This window comes from Aquila chrysaetos, chromosome Z (genome assembly GCF_900496995.4).
Source record: "Aquila chrysaetos chrysaetos chromosome Z, bAquChr1.4, whole genome shotgun sequence".
Classification (NCBI taxonomy): Eukaryota; Metazoa; Chordata; class Aves; order Accipitriformes; family Accipitridae; genus Aquila; species Aquila chrysaetos.
This window is the reverse complement of record NC_044030.1, coordinates 61,117,716-61,133,866: the sequence shown is the minus strand read 5'-3', so window position 1 is coordinate 61,133,866 and position 16,151 is coordinate 61,117,716. Positions and strand designations below refer to the sequence as shown.

At 44.3% G+C, this 16,151-nt stretch overlaps 1 protein-coding gene across 1 annotated transcript; it reads right to left on the bottom strand.

Annotated features, from left to right (window-relative positions):
* Positions 1–5,831: 5,831 nt before the first annotated feature.
* LOC115337502 (corticotropin releasing hormone binding protein) lies at positions 5,832–15,071 on the bottom strand. The gene is made up of 7 exons (XM_030005856.1): positions 14,896–15,071; positions 14,356–14,449; positions 13,547–13,704; positions 11,227–11,437; positions 9,767–9,915; positions 8,248–8,365; positions 5,832–6,723 (listed from the first exon to the last, which is right to left on the bottom strand). The coding sequence occupies exons 1-7, from the start codon at positions 14,974–14,976 to the stop codon at positions 6,566–6,568; spliced, it is 969 nt and encodes a 322-aa protein (XP_029861716.1). The 5' UTR covers positions 14,977–15,071; the 3' UTR covers positions 5,832–6,565.
* Positions 15,072–16,151: the final 1,080 nt, after the last annotated feature.

Below are 16,151 nucleotides of genomic sequence, written 5' to 3'. Positions count from 1 at the left end.
CGGGTCTGTGTTCACACCTTCTACAAGAGTTGCCCAGGCTAAAGCTCAGTTTACTACAGCATCTACATTTGAGGGGGATTGAAACCAAGAGCTACTTAGGGATGTTGCTCATTTTGTCATGTCTTGTAGTATTCTCACAGAAGCTACAGCAAAGTGATTTGAACCAGCTTGTTGTGTTGTCTGCTGGAAGTAGTCCTTGGGCCCACAAAACTCATCGGAAGAGTATCTTTTCCTTGTAAACATAGACTTCCTAATTCAAAAGCTTGTTAAACATTCTCAGAGAGGTTAGGTTTTAATTGTTTCCCCACACACCCAGCTCCATACTGAAAGGCTTTTTGGGATCTGCAAAATCCATGTCCAGCTACTTCTGATGTCAAGAGCTGCCTGGTTTAACTTGCAGTTGGTGGCAGGTGCAGGTTGTGGAGATGCATGTCTCCAGCTCCTGTTGGGCCAGGCACCTCATGCGACTTCTCACCACCAGAAGTGGTTTGGGACCGGGGGTAGCAAGGTAGGATCAACTGAGACTCTCAGCAAGTTGTCCCATCAGCCTAACTGAAGCTCTGACATCTGAACAAGATGTCAGAAGGAGTCATCATCACCCGGCTTTTGTGTCTGAGTTCAGCCAGCTCTACTGTGCTGGAGGTATTTGCCGATATCTGTCAGTTAATTAAAGCTGAATTTTCCGAAGACAGAATAATTGTTCTTCAGACAAATTATTATGGTCTTTTATCACCTGCCATTGTGATGATTCTGTAATTTTAATTTTTGTTGTGTGATAAATACTCAGTCATACCCTTTACTATTGCCTCAGATTGTTTTAATAACTGTGCTCTCCATAATGTTTTATTTAAATATATGCCAGCGCCTGCCTGTAGCTGATTTGTCCAAGGTATGTGCAGTGGCCAGAGGGCCCTGATGGCCAGACTGGATGATAGGGCAGCTTCTATTGCTCTCATGCACAAAGGAGACCCATTCCCAAGCACGTCCTCACCACCAGCAGTGGGAAGTGTTCCAGGGCAGGGGGAGGCTCAGCCTGGTCATCTCCCATGGGAGAGGAACTGAGATCGCCCTTGCTTGACAATTTGCTCAGACTCCCCAGGAGCACTGGGGAGCAGGAGGCTGTAACACTGTAGTCTCCTGCCATGGGGCTCCATGAGCCTGGGGAAGGCAGAGCCGGGGATGTGACAGCAGGAAAGGAGGAGAGCTGAGGGGCTGTGCCTGTGAGCTTGAAGGCCAGAAGATGTTTCTCCTCCAGCTCTGGGGGGTCTCAGATCCTGGCAGAAGGTGGTGCTGCCAAGGACCATGCTGCTTTGGGGAACCTCCACCCACCAGCCCCAGGGTGGGAGTGTGAGTTGTGGGACATCCGTGAGCAATGTCTCCTGCATGAAACAGAAATTATGTGCTTGACCTGAAGGACTTGCTTGGGTCATTCAAAATGCTGCGTGAGTCCCGATGATGGGCACTGCATACCAGTGCATAGACAAAAGGCAAATTCTGGTTATAAAACTGCTTGCTTTCCTGTTGAGGGGCAAAGTTATAAAAAAACTATTAGTCAACACTGTAATTGATGGTTTGATGGTAATTTGCAGCAGCACGGTACCATGAATATCAATTTTATTCAAAAGAACAGATAATGAAAACTTTTCATTTTGTAGTGACTCACGTGTAATACACTGCGTTTCCTTTAATAGGAAATGATGTGCGTACAAAATCCATAGTTGCTATGATTAGTTGTTGCTGATCTTTAAAGATAAGAAGCAAAGTGGGGAAAAAAGTGAAAACTGTGTCAATTTATCAACAAGAAAGTTACTCAGATACCAGAAGTAATGAGGCTCTGAATAAAAATGACTATAATGAATCACTTCCTTGAAGTATAATTTAGCTTGTGTTTAGAACTGAGTAAGTACAGCTTTGAGGTTCTAAGAAGTGTGCATTTCATGAAGGCAAGTGAAATTTCTTTAAGCTCTTAAAAATTAGTTTGGTCCCTGTTACATAACTTGTGCTGCATATATTCCAGTGCAGGATAATGGAGTTCAGAGTCTTTTGTAACCTATGTGCACAAAATAATGTGGTTCCCATAGGTAGCATAAAATCCACTCAGCATGTGAAGCCAGTGCAGTGTGATGGCCCTGGAGATGTATTTTAAATTTGCAGGAGTAGATATTCAGTGGGAAGCAGGTTATATGATCAAGCACCTAATGCATTCTGCAAATCTACTTTCGTTACTATTCAGCCTCTGGGTGACTTCTTTCTAACTATTGATCAAAACTCCACCACAGAGAAAGCAGGGCAAGATTTGGTAGAATTAATGTTAGCAGAGCAGATATTTAGTAGATGTTTTAAAAGTTGTTTAGACCACCATTCAGAAAAACCACACTTGTCTTGGTCTGAGCACTTATTTTTATCATCAGTCATGAAAGATAAAAATCAACATTAGTTTTAAGTTAGCACTCTAACTTAAAAAAATATTGCATATTGTTATGGGGAGTTGCACATTACTGCCAAGAAGTCTGTGATTTTTTGTCACTACTTTAAGAACAAAGAATCTAATTTTGGGAACAGATGGTCACCTCACAAAATAAGAAATCATTGTAATATCTTACTATCATCAGTCTTTCTAAGTTACAATTGTTCTCATGAATTTTTACCTCCAAAGGCAGCAATTCTAATTTTAATAAAATATTTATAAGGCACCTTTACTTATTGAAAATAATTCTTAACTCCTGAACAGTTTTTTTGCTCTTAAAAATCCCAAAGATCTTGAACGAGTCTGTATCTATTCCTCTATTAAGATGCTCTACACTGGTACGTCCCATGAAAGTGTTCCCCTTTCGATTGCCAGAAGACTCTTGACAAACGTTATTTCCGCTGACTGATTCTTTCAAATGCCCAGGGGCACTTCTACAGGGACAGGTGCCCTAGCTTTTTTCACACTACCTCCAGAGTATTTCCATCTTCTCTTCTGGGATGTTTCAACAACAAAGACTTACCACTCTCCAATAAATCTCTGCAACTGTTATTAATTTATTTCATTTATACCTGGTAAAGATGGAAATAACATTTAAGCTGAAGATTTACTGCATGGTCTTTAAGTAGAAGGCTTTTAATCATTATATCTTAATTAAGGTGGGAAATTCAGCCTCCCTCTGGGCAACTCACTACATTATTTTTTCTGAACAGCCACCCTGGATTTCATGTTAGTACAGAAATGCAGGTGATTCATGTCCTGTATCCTTCTGTCTTCCAAGGTTGAGATTCCAGTAAGAATTGCTGATTTTCCCCTTTCCCTGCAAACAATTTTTAACCCTAGGTTCCTTTGTGGGTTTTGTGGTACTGAAGAGTTTTTCAGTCATTGCTTGAGTGTCAGCTGACCCATCACTTCAAGCTCAGTGATTTTCTTTCTAAATGTAGCTTGCTGCTTCTATGCTGTGTAGTGCTGTTGTGGTATCATGCCACCTTTTACATCACTTCTTTAGGGGAAAGACAGTGGTGATGCCAAATCAAAAAGATGATGAGAAATAGTTCATTCTTGGACATCAAAGTCTGCACTAAGCCTGTATCTCACATCTCCTGACAATTTTGTGGGTTTTAAAGTTAATTGTGAGTTTTGGTGATTTTGCCTACAATGACAGATGTCAGGGTGTCTAAAAGTTGGACATACAATTTCTTCTGACAACCAACATTTCCAAACAGTGCCTCTTCAAAGACTTTCCGTCCATTTTTATTGTTAGGAGCTTGATTTTTTTTTAATTCTTAGGAGGCTTTCCAGCTCTTGTAAGCCTCCAGGCTACAACCTTGTTAATTGATAAGTTCTTTTCTTGCTTCTTTCAACAGATATTCATGTTATTCACATATTTCTTATTCTTTCTTTTTTTTTCCTTTTACAAACGTTCAGTTGTTTGTTTGGGTCTTTTTGATTTGGGGTGTTTTTTTGGTTTGGGTTGGGTTTTTTTCCTCCTTGCAGTGCTTTTATTGCCTTGGTTTCCTTTCATTCATAAGGATACTTATTTCCTTATTTTTCCAGAACTAAACCCTGGAGGAGTTGTGACATTTGACATCTCTGAGCTGACTTCTTGTGACTGAAGTTCTGCAGCTCCTGAAATGACGAGGCCTTCCATAAATACAGGTACACAGATTGAAGTGACTATTGATTTACTGCATGAGGTAGAGCTTAAAGCACAGACCAAAGAATGCCTAGCTGGCTGGGGTTTGAGTTTTTCCAAGACAGGCAACAGGGTGGAATGATGTCATCGATGGTGCTGTCTAAATTTATGTTGATTAAAAGGAGTAGGTGAAGTGACAACCAGTTCTAGGAAAACGGCTATGTACTCGAGTATCACGCATGGAGCAATAGCAATATAGTGCTGTCCTATGCAGAGTATTGTTTTTCATTCTCCTTCATCTATAAGTTTTCTTAGTAATAGAGTCCACTTCTGTATACTATGGAAGGAGAAATCTCAAATCTCTGAACTTTAAGTATCTTTTCTATAAGGCCTTGGTGTTTTGGAGGTATTTAAGTCATGTTAGGATTGGAAAAATGGTACCACACAAAGCTGAAAGGTGGGAAATCCCACTATGAAACTGCATTAAGCAAGAGATTGTGAATTTATCTTCACTGCTGTTCTAGTCCTGAGCTGTTGGACCTGAAATCCATTGATGTTTCAGCTCCTCCCATGTTTCTTAGTGACCAAGAAGCAGCATTTTAAAGACCTCCACCTCTCCCCAGTTTGTAGGTGGGCATGTGGATAGGTACAGTCTGATATGGGAGCCCGTGAGCTTGTTCCCAAACTGCCCAGCCCAGAAACCTGCCCTGGTTCACTGAAGGGTGCCCGGGAAAGGCTAGTGGGGCTGAACGCAGTTAGGGCCACCCTCACAGTGATAGGAACCCAGGAGGAATGAGCTGACTGGGATGTTGGGGGCAGAGATCCTCTGTCTCTGCAAATTTTCCCAGGGAAAAAGCTTTTTCATTGAGTCCTGATTTTTTTCCCCTGATTTGATGTCTCTGGTGCGTGGTGGCCATGCCAGCACTGCCAGCACCACACCAGGGGCCCAGGAACCCCATGGTGGGTTGCGTGGGGCTGGAACAGGGATGTGGTGGCCAAGGACCCCCCACTCAGAGCCCTGAGCTAGGGCTACTCCATGCCTTGGGGTAGCCAGCAGCAGTTTTGTCTGATTTTTTTTGGAACAAAGTGAAACATTCCCACAATCCCCACCTTTTCCATAAACACAGCCCTGCAAGGTGGACGAGCTCACACAAGTCTGACCAGACTGCCAAACACATCCCTCTGTTCGTAAGTCAGTCACCAAAACTGGACTCCCAAAACCCTACAGAGGGAGAGTCTGAGGCATCCTGTAGTTTTCACCCACTTCAGCTGGGGGGCGATTAACTTCGGAGCTGCTGATTACTTAAGACACTTGATGTGTCTTGTGACTGACTATGAGATTCAGAGCCAGAAATCAATGCTGAAGATCTCAGGCACGCAGCTGGATTAGTCAGTATTGACCGTTAATTGAACATCAGAAGAGGAACAGTTTGCTCTTGTTATTGCCAGGTAGCACTCCCAGAAAAAATATGAATTAGTCCATGTGCCTTCCTCCGAGCTAGGACGCAACTCTGGTCCTCTGCTGCAGTGTGCTTCCTAGAGCTCTTCAGGCTTACACTCCTCTTCTGGGTCACCAAAGGCCTGGAAAAAATTAATCTGTATTTGTATATCCTTGCCTCCACGGGTCAGCAGGACACCTGACCAAAAACCTTGAACAGGGAAGCTGCCAGTAAGTGTACAGCTGGAATGTACTCCATGTGAAGGTGTATGCAACATTGGCAAACCAAGTTTCTGCCCATAATGTTACTTTAATAGTCCACAGTTTTACAGCAACATATGTTCAAAATTATCACTTCCAGAAAACTGCACAAGACTTAGGAAGTTTAACCAGAATGTTAAAAGAGCTCTTCAGAAAAATACAACATAATAACGTTTTGCCAACTCTTTGAATGTATTTATTTATGTTTGGATTTGTGTAAGGAATTTCCATGCTATAAATTTTTATTAAAAACATGTCATTAGAAATAAATAGGACATTTATAGTCATAAACAAACCAGTAGTTTTTACACACACTGATGTTAGGTTTCCTCTTACAAAACTGGAAGTGTATTCCACCATCTGATTTTTTAGTTTGTAGCTAATATAAAAAGTTAAAGTTGTTGCATGAAGTTTATACTTATTGTGGGTTTCATATGTCCTCAGACTAGATACCCAGAGGGTTTGTGTCTGTCTTCCTAATAATATTTATGTGGGAAACATAGCCTTCTGTTCTTGCTATTGATTTTGGATGAGGTAAATGAGCTTAAATACTGCAGAAAAAATATAATGATAATAACAAAGATTAATAGATCTGTTGCTTTTTCCTGCTTGCTCATGGGAATGGCTGATTTGTATGAAAAAAGAAATATGCTTGTACCATAGAAATACTCGATAATACCAGCTGGTTAAAGGAAAAATGCATTATTTTAATTCACCAGAACCTCATTTTCATTAGGTATGTGAAAATGTGTGACCTGGTTTCTCAGATACTAGGAAAGCAGAATTCCTCAATGCTGTTCTCCTTTCTGTTTTCTGTTTCCTGCAGATCAAGCTGATGATACTCAAACGTCACACGGTTGATGTGTTTGCCACTGGAGACCATTCGCAGCACGGTATTGTCACAGCCAATCTTCATTTGCGCTAGTTAGGGAAAAAAAAGATATAGAGGAGATATAAAGATACAGTTATATGAGAGAGAGGGAAAAGAGATATATAATGTTGGGAATTACAAAGCATAGATACCTACAGTTTTGGAAACAAAGCATATTTGCGTGTAGTAATGACCAACCAGTGGTGGTATTGCTGACTAAATACTTTCTTTTGTACCTGTTAGTTTTATTTTACAATGGCTTCAATATTTAATCAAGTGTTGTGACCTTTACTCATGCAAATGCCACTCACTGAGACCTGCAGTCTCACCTACGCATAGACATGACACAGAGGTCTGTACTTGTTTGCATTTGGGAAGGTATGCTACTGTTAGATACCATGAGCGTTGAGTAAGGGTAATGGCACCCTGTCCTTGAGATATCCAAAATTAACAATATTGAAATGTATTGAAATGAAACCACTCATAGAGGGATGAGTGGTTTTGTGTGTAAGGAGGTTCTTCACAGTAATAAAGGCATGTGAAAGTCCCACTGTGACAAAATCAAAAGGCAGTGCCCAGCATATGGTCTCACTTTGGGGGAAATCAAGTATATCACTAACGACTTCTTTAGATGAGCCATTTGAGCAGGGGTTTGGCAAAGCCTATTTCATCTGGGGAACTTGCAGCACCTTCCTAATTGGAGGAGAAATGTGGCCATTGGGAGAGTGGGACTGCCGAGATGGGATTTCCCTTCCTTCACACCACCAGGAAAGCACATTTTAATCTCATCACAGTGCTCAGTATTCACTCAGCACAAGCGCTTGCCAATTAAAGCTTTGAACAGTGCCTGGACCATTAAATTGCGGTGTGATGAAAGGCAAGGGAGACCACAGGGGTGAAATGCCTGGCACGTTCCTGCTCTCCAGCCCTGTGGAAATGCCACTTCTCCAGTGCACCTGTCCATAGTCCCAACGTACAACCCACTTGCCACAGGGGCTAGTCTGTCACATCATTGCAACACTTCATACTCTGCTGTATTGAATATTAGGGAAACTGGGAATTCTTATTTTTATGGGGAGAAAGAGGTCACTGACCTGGCACTATAGTAAAACAGGTTCAGAGCTCCTCCAGGCTTTAAAGCAGAGAGAGGGATCTCTGAGGCTTTTGGTTTATGTGTTACTCCTACAGCAGAAAAGGAGTCTTTGGAAACACTGAGTAAGTGAGAAAAACCTCCTTAACTGAAAATGTAACCACTATGCCTTCATTTGTTATGAATTTCCAGGCTCATTTATCTGTATCTATTCTAATAGTCGTGTGTGTCATAGGACAAGCATTTTAAAAATATGTAGAACTTAACCTTGTTATAATGATTACTGCAGGGGCAAGTGAAGGTGGTCGTGGGTGTGCTGTATCACCCAGCCCAGCTGCAGGCTCGAATAGCTTTAGCTCTCATGTTCTGCTACATGTGAAGTTCACCAGTCTAGCAGGAAATCCAGGTTTGGGGGGGGCTCTGCACAACTCCCTCTGGTTAATTATTTTATCACGTGGAGGTAAGTGGGAGAAGGAGTTCTTACCAGACCCATGAAAGGAGTGACAGAGATCAGCTAGTGGAAACATCTTGGATGGGTCTAAGCCAGTTCCTCCTAGCAGCTCTACAAAATCTCCCACTCCTGCACAGCCTGCTGATGGTTTCTAAGAAGACAGAGATTAAAAGTTATTTATCATTTATCTTCAAAAGGTAGCATTCTCTAGACATGATTGCAGCCAACAGTAGGTTTTAAAAGTCCTCTGCGCTCAAACCTGTGTGAAATCAGGCTGTTCTCATCCTGAGCAGTACTACTTCAATTTGACATTAGTCAGTTAATTTCCTTAAGGGATTCCAAAGAAAGACCTAAGTAGGCTCTGTAAATTACTGACAAGTAGTTAAAGTGTTGATTCAGCTGCTTTTAGTGCAGATAAGCAATCTGATTCTGGATGCTTAGACATATAATCAAATTAATACAGGCATGGGCTGCACATGTGCCCATACTCAGCTGGCAGGCAGGAACTTAAGTTCCATAAGTATACCATACTTATTATATATTTATACCATAAGTATACCATACTTATTCCTAAGCAACAAGTGTCACTAAAATGTGCTATGCGGGCGAAGTATAATTAAGGTAGGAATTGACCAAAAGAGTAGTTTTGTATGATGACAATGGCTGTATATTAGACCCACAGTGTTCTTTTCCTGAAAATTAATGCTATTTGGAAAAACATGTTGCATGGACACCTTGTACACTTTTGGGCTGTCACCCACATGCTGCTATTTAAGTGCCTGATTTCTTTATAATCCTCCTACTGTTGTCCCTTTTCTGCCTACTACTGAATAAGTCCACTCACTTGCCCATCTCTCAAAGCCTGGTTTTCTCAGACACTGGCAGGCCCTGTGAAGGACCTAGGCTGCCAGTCTCACTGGCAGCAGAAAACAAACTTTCTTGCTCCTATCCTTCAGGATATTTTGGAATTTGCACCTTCTTAGACCTCCCAGGCACAGGGTCCCACCAACAGCTCTTGTCCTCTCCTGTCTGGTCATCACCAAGCACCAAATGCTGTGGCCAAACCCCAGCCCCATGCTGTGCATCAGAGCAGATGGAGCAGAGGCTGCTCAGCATGCTGAGCAGGGAATCAGTTGTGAGCATGTTTGTATTTTCTCCGTGCTAATTCGTCACTGTCTGACCCGCATCTCCTTTCTCTGTTCAGAGTGGCTGCTGCTTTCATTAGCTTAAATACATACAGACAGCTCTCCAGGAGAGCACTCCTTTCTAATGAAATTCTTACCCTTTGTTATGGCAAGCAATATTTACATGCATTAATGGTACTTCACATAATTTGATTGCCTCTACAACATTACAGAGACAATAACGACAGAGTCAGACCCAGGTATCATCTCTGGGGGGAAACCAGAGCCCTCAGCATGAGAGCACGTGGTCCAGAGCACACATGCCTTAGCAGCCAGTGCCACAGGCTACCCCAGCTTCACCCCTTTCCCTCTCCCATGCCCAGGAAATCTGCACATGGTAGTAATTTCTTAGGAAACAAACAACTCACCTTTAAAAAGAGGCCATTTAGATGTCCCAGGATAAGATCAGATATTTTTATCACTACTGGGTAGATTATGGAGAAGCTGCAGTTTCTGTGCTGATGAGGAATGACCATGGTAAACCTTCCCGAGGGAGTCTGAGAAATGACATTGCAAGCTGGGGCATGGGAGAAGGTACAAGAGTTACTTGTGCAGTCATCACTGCATGTAGCAAAATGATGTACTTTCAGTACTAACAAAAAACAGATGATTTCATTACTGAGAGTTACAATCAAATGCTGAAAAATATGCATATGGCGTTTTGTGGGGTTCTTGCATAGCATTTGTTTCCTAAAAATTCCCTGCCCATTGCTTACCAGGTAGCATGAGGTCTGGCAGAACTTGAGCATGAAGCTGTCAATGGGATAGCTAACACCCCAAACCCATACATCAGGGGCTCATGTTGTCAAGGGCTCATACTGCTTGCCAGTTTGAAGGAGGCTAAATATGGATGCAGGGGTTTTGTTTAGCTTTGACTGATTACCACCTGATATTGCCAGCAAACCCCTAAGTCCTATTCTGCTCCTCTTCACCAGAGTTCCTTACCCTGCAAAACATCCCATTGAAACTAGAGCAGTTATGTGCTGATTTTGCCTTAAAGTTCAAACTTAATGGTACAGGTAAGGGAGTAGCTTATCATCTGCATGTGCAACCCAAGGGATCCTGCATGTGGACCAGGAGACCTGCAGCTGCTTCAGCAGGCTGGTGAAGGACACAAGCCACCTCCAGCAGCTGCACACAATAATCACACCCATGGGCATGAAGCCACACCAGAGTGGAGACCCAGCTTGCAGCCTTGTGTCTGAACAACTTGGAGTAAGGACAGGGCAGACATGCCGTCATCTTCATCTTTTGCATGGTGAGGCAGATAAATCAGACTGGCCTGAAAAATGATTGTTAAATGTCCTGTTCCCTCTTGGAAAAATGATGCAAGTGACCATTATTTGTGCCTTGCCAGCTCACAGGCTTACGGAAATAACTTGCAAATAGATCCTTGGGATCATATATCACTCGTAACTATCACATAACTATTCAATATACTGGTTTTGCTGTTGAACTTTTTCAAATATTTTTTCTTCATTATTCACCCAGACCAAGAAAACACCAAGGTTAAACTCTCTAAATTAATACTATTTATTCTAGCCAAATGTGTTGGAACATGACAATATTAGATTGGAAGAGATCTTCTTTGAAAGAAAGAGCCTTCTGGTCCTGAATATTGAAGCCATGCCTAAGTTATCTCTTACACTTCACTTACTTTTTTTTTTTCTTGAGACACACACTGAACCTGAGTCAAATCCTCCACTGGCGTTACTGGACCTGTGTCAGTGCAGATAATGCCAGCGGGAGAATTTGATGCAAACCACACGTACATTTTACTTCCTGCCCCAAATGCAAACCCATTCGATGATATGAAACGCAGACTTACGAAAGAGGTTGGCGTTTTTCTTGACTGTAACAGTAAAACCATTGCCTGGCTGGTGAATCCTGAAGAAGATCATTGCCACGTTCTGCGATGACCTGATGCTCCTCTGAATATTGCCACTTTCACAAAAGTCTACATATCTTTGGGAAGTGGGGAGGGGATGGTCCAAGGAACTGGGAAATTTCTCTCCTTTGAGTATCCAGCCATCAAATACCTACAGGGGTTCAATAATTGAAAACAAGGCTTTTCCTTATTGCTCTGTTAGCAGAGAAGAGAAACATGAAATATTACAGACACTCTTTTATTTTGATACCACATGGCTTGTTCAAAGCCACCAACTAAAACCAAAAATTCTTTGTATTTATCAGTTTCCTAGCATTTAACTAATTACTCAAGCTTCAATCTGCATTTAGGAAAGGGATACATACAAATTTTAATGTTGTCTTTATTTCCTTCAGGTGACAATTTTCATGAACTTTCTTGAGAGAAGCAGCTCTTTTTGCTCCAGCATCATCACATTTGCATCAATTTTTTTATTTCTTTCTATTGCAATTTTGTTGTTACTAAGTGAAGTTTTTGACCAGCTTGATTTGGAAGCCACATGAAACATGTCACCCTCTCAAATTCTGGGCCTTAAGTCCATTGATCTGGCCTGTAGTTTTCCACCATCCATGTTTTGCAGCTTGTCATTAATGGGCCCAGAGGCCTTCCAGAGGTATTGGAATACAATAAAGCTTCAGGGAGGAATTATTGGCAGAGGTATTGCTCTCTCCTGCATCTATTCTTTCAGCTCATCCTAACTACTAGAAAGCAGGACAAATGCTGCCTACGTGGCTGGACCTTAAGCAGCAACCTCTACAAATCTTTCCTTCACAATAAAAATAGCAACAATTTGCCCTCGATGTCTTCAGGGAAATGTGTCAGAAATATGTCAGAACTAGAAATCTGTATTAACTCCAGCATAGCTGCGCAGTTGCTGCCTTGCTTGTTTCAGTTCCCTCCTAGCCGCTCTCACAGGGTAATTCCTTCTGTGCTCTAGTCAATGCTTTGAAAATCCAAGGACTGGATCCTGCCATCACTTCAGTGAGTAATCCTGATGTGAGTATGTGTGGGTCTTCCTCATGGAAAAGCTGCAAGATCAGTCTCTGGATTTGCCAGAACTGTAAGTTTTCTGAAGTAATGAGACATGGGTGCTCGAATTACACCAGGGAAAAGCTGCCTGTATAAATACAATAGTATAATGCAGAAACTCGGGGCCCCATGATCAAAGGAAGGAAATCTCTATACCTCTATAAAGCCTCAAAGATCTCTTGGCATTTTTCTAGCCTCTGTAAGTGGCTGTAAGTCTAGGTACAAAATCCTTGGACACACAAGAGGCTGAAATCAGCCTCCCTGTAGCAACATGGGGAGAGATCCCAGCCAGGGGTATGGGATGGAGGGACAAGTTTCCCCAGGCTAAAGCGAGATGGGGGCTAGCATCTCTCCCAGAGAGACAAGGAAAGGGCTGAAGGGCAGCTTTCCCCCTCCTCCTCCCTGGAGCTCAGCTTGCCGCTGGTCGGGGGAGGGGGGTGCCCGTGCTGTGCACGGCCACTGCGGCACAGAAGGCAGAGTGCAAAGCGAGAGGAGCAGTCAGGGACCATCAAGGCTCCCCTTCTCCCCCGAACTGCGCTCAGGTCTTTGTCAACGCTCCTGCCTGCCAGCAAAACGCGCTGGTAAAGTTTCCTGACTCTGGAATATAAACGCCTCCAAGTCACGAACCTCTTTCTGTTCAGAGCCAACATCCTGTAAAGCTCTAGGGGGCCATTTGAAAGAAAGCCTGCAATGATCCATTCATTAATAAGCTGATGCTAAGTGACCTGAGAGCGGAGGTCCTGGAGCAGCAACAGCCATTCAGAGAGCTGTATCATTATCTGCAGGGCTCGTGTGATTCATGGTGCAATAAGAAAACCCTCCTAACGGGGCTGAGTGGCTCAGCTTGTACTGACCAAACTTTTCAGTCAGTCTCCAAGGTATGGAGAGTCAGTAGATGTGCCCCTGGAAAAGTTCAGAAGAGGCAGTGCTGCATTTTGGAGACGGATCCTCAGCCTGCATCTGACTTTGCTTTAGGGGTGTGGTGATGGGGGGAGATGTACCCGAAGTGCCACAGGGAGGAGGAACAGCCATCCCAGAGATGGCTGCTTTGTGAAAGCCTGTTCTGCACAAAAAACCACACACACACTCGTGCGCACACATGTTCGCCTGCCCCTTCCACACGTACCAAATATCTCACACATCAGATGAGAGCAGGGAAGGGGAAGTGCAGCAGGACTTGCCAGCTTCCTACCTTCAAGAAATCCCCCCCTTGGCAGTCAATGTTTACAAAGTTGTAGTCTATCGTGATGAGCTCCTCGGGCTCCCCGATGAAGAAGGTCGCGCAGTGCAGCTGTGGTTGGTCTGCAGTGAAGGTGAACTGCCCCTCTATACTCAGCATGTCGATGCACCCTGCAGAAACAGAGCCATGGGGCTGCTGCCTCAGCCTGCTGGGGAGGGAGTGCCAGCTCCTGCGGCACCAGGAAGGGGGGAACGAGGAGAGACCCCCACGCTAAGACCCGGCTGGTGGTGAGGAGAAGGCGACCCAGCTTGAAGCAATTACGAGCCTGCTGAGCATCGGAGTATGAAGAGTAACTTGCAGGTGTGAGGACAAGTGTGTGATGGGGGGTGCAGGGGGAGATGACATGTCAAAGCATTTCTGAGCAGAAAAGTCTGTGTGTGTATGTGCACAAGTGCACAAACACCCCGTTCCTTCAGATTTCTTTCTAATCACAGCTTTTCCACCTACCCCATCCCCTGGAGATGTGACCCTGCCGAGGGTGGACAGGGTCACATGTACATGGGTGGACAATCCTCATCCTTCTCCCATTATTAGGGACCCTCAACTCTGAGCCCCAACCTCTTTTCAGAGGTTTGATCCCTCTGCTACAACCACAGTTTTTCTGAGATTTTAACACTTTGTCCTTCTTCTACCCCACCTTGCAAAAAACACCTGCAGCTCTGTCACTCTGAAATAGCCCCTTTCGCCTCCCTAAGCCCCAAGCTCCCCCCAGGACTCTCCCACCCACTGATGGTCCCCACCAGAACACCAAAGAAACTCACGGAGTGACCGCCGGTAGATCTGCCCCGCAGACAGCTCTCGCTTCAGATCTTCACTGAGGAGTAGGAAGGGCTCATCTTCACCAGCATCCCTCACCTGGTGAAGGAAAGAGGGCAAGAAGAGGCTTGGACAAAGTGAAATACAGCCCCCTCCCCGCACCTCTGAAGAACAGGCACCAGCAGATTAAATCCCTCCTCCAGAAACAGTGCAGCTGTGGAAGAGCTCAGTCAGAAAGCTGCCAACCTGCAGTAGAGGGGAACAAACCTGGCACTGAAGAGGTGAGCCCAGCAGCACAGTGCACAGCGAGTCTCTTAAATCCTCAGCAAAAATGCAAGTCTGAGAAAGGGGAGGATAAACAAATGGGAAGGGGATGGGGACGGAACTGTTGCATTAATGTTACCCAGGTGTAGGTTTAATGTGGGAGGAGTGGGAATAGGAGGGGAGGGAGGAAAAAGCATGATGCTCAAAAGCTGGGTGTACAAGTTAGAAGACAGTAGCTAAAAGCACAGCGAGGTGCTTTAGTCATCAGCCCCATTGCTCACCTCTAGGTATCTGGTTTCCCCCCTGGAGGCTGCCAGGAAGATGAGAACGAAGTGGCACTGAAACTGGAAAGCAGACGGCATGCTGACACCTCCTCTGGCGGCCCTCCCTCTCTCGCAGTGGCCAAGTTTTTCGCTGTCTGTGCCGGTAGGCAGGAGCCGCTGGGGTATCTTGGAGAGACTCTTTTTATAGAGCTGTTGGGAGGGGAGGCACTTGGTCCCCGTACTGATAGGGTAACCCATGGTAACTGAATTCCTCTCACAGTGACACAGTACGTGGGCATGACGAAGGTCCAAATCGCAGCCACAAATTTTCAAGCCAGTCGAACTCCCTTCGCTGGCAGATGTCTTTTCTACTTATCTGTCTGGCAGAGCTGAAAAGCTCTGGGGAAGAGAGCCCATCCTGTGCAGCCGGGGCACTTGCACGGTGTGTTTATTTCCAGTTACTCCAAAGCAAGGAACAAGGAGCATCCCTCCCTCCTCCTCTTCTCCTGCTTTCCAGTCCCAGGGCATTTCAGACCCGCAGGGCTCCCTGCCTCCCTCCTGCCCCTCTGTGACATGCAGCTGTCTGCAGCCCCTGTGCCAGGTGCTTCCCACCAGCCGGGCCTGGTGGGTACCCAGCATCCCAGTCAGGCTTGCAGCCTGGGGCCAGCATCCCCCCGGGGCTGGGGGACCCGCTGGCTTCCAGGTCCTGCACCTGGGGCACAAGGGCTGTGTAGCAGGTACACAGGCAAAACCAGACAGTTCTCCCTGCCAGACACAGCTTTTGTACAGAAATTAGGAAAACTTGGGGTTCCCAAGGGCATATTCCCCACAGAACAGCTGATACTGTTCCAGTCCTGATCATCAAGGGACACCTGAGAAAGACATTCAAAAGATGAACCTGGGAATGAAAATCCACAACTCTGCAGAGTACTAAAAATCAGAAACTCAGCAGAGATATTATTTTTAGGGTATATTTTGTTTTCCCCTGACCCGGGATGAACCATCAATACTCCACAGACAATAACTACCCTTTCACCATCTCAGGCTTCTTGCTAATGTCTCCTTCTGCTCTATGGTTCCCTGTTAAATTGTCACTTTGTTCAACAAAACTTAGAAATCATATGATCCAGATTTGCAAAGCTTTAAGTTTGCTGCTTCTGATTTCATTGTTAGGTCTTCTGGACAAAAATATTTGCTTGCTGTTTCACCCAACTTGTTGGTTGAACAACAAATAAACCTTTTTCTGTCTATACACCTGTGGCTCTGACCTTATT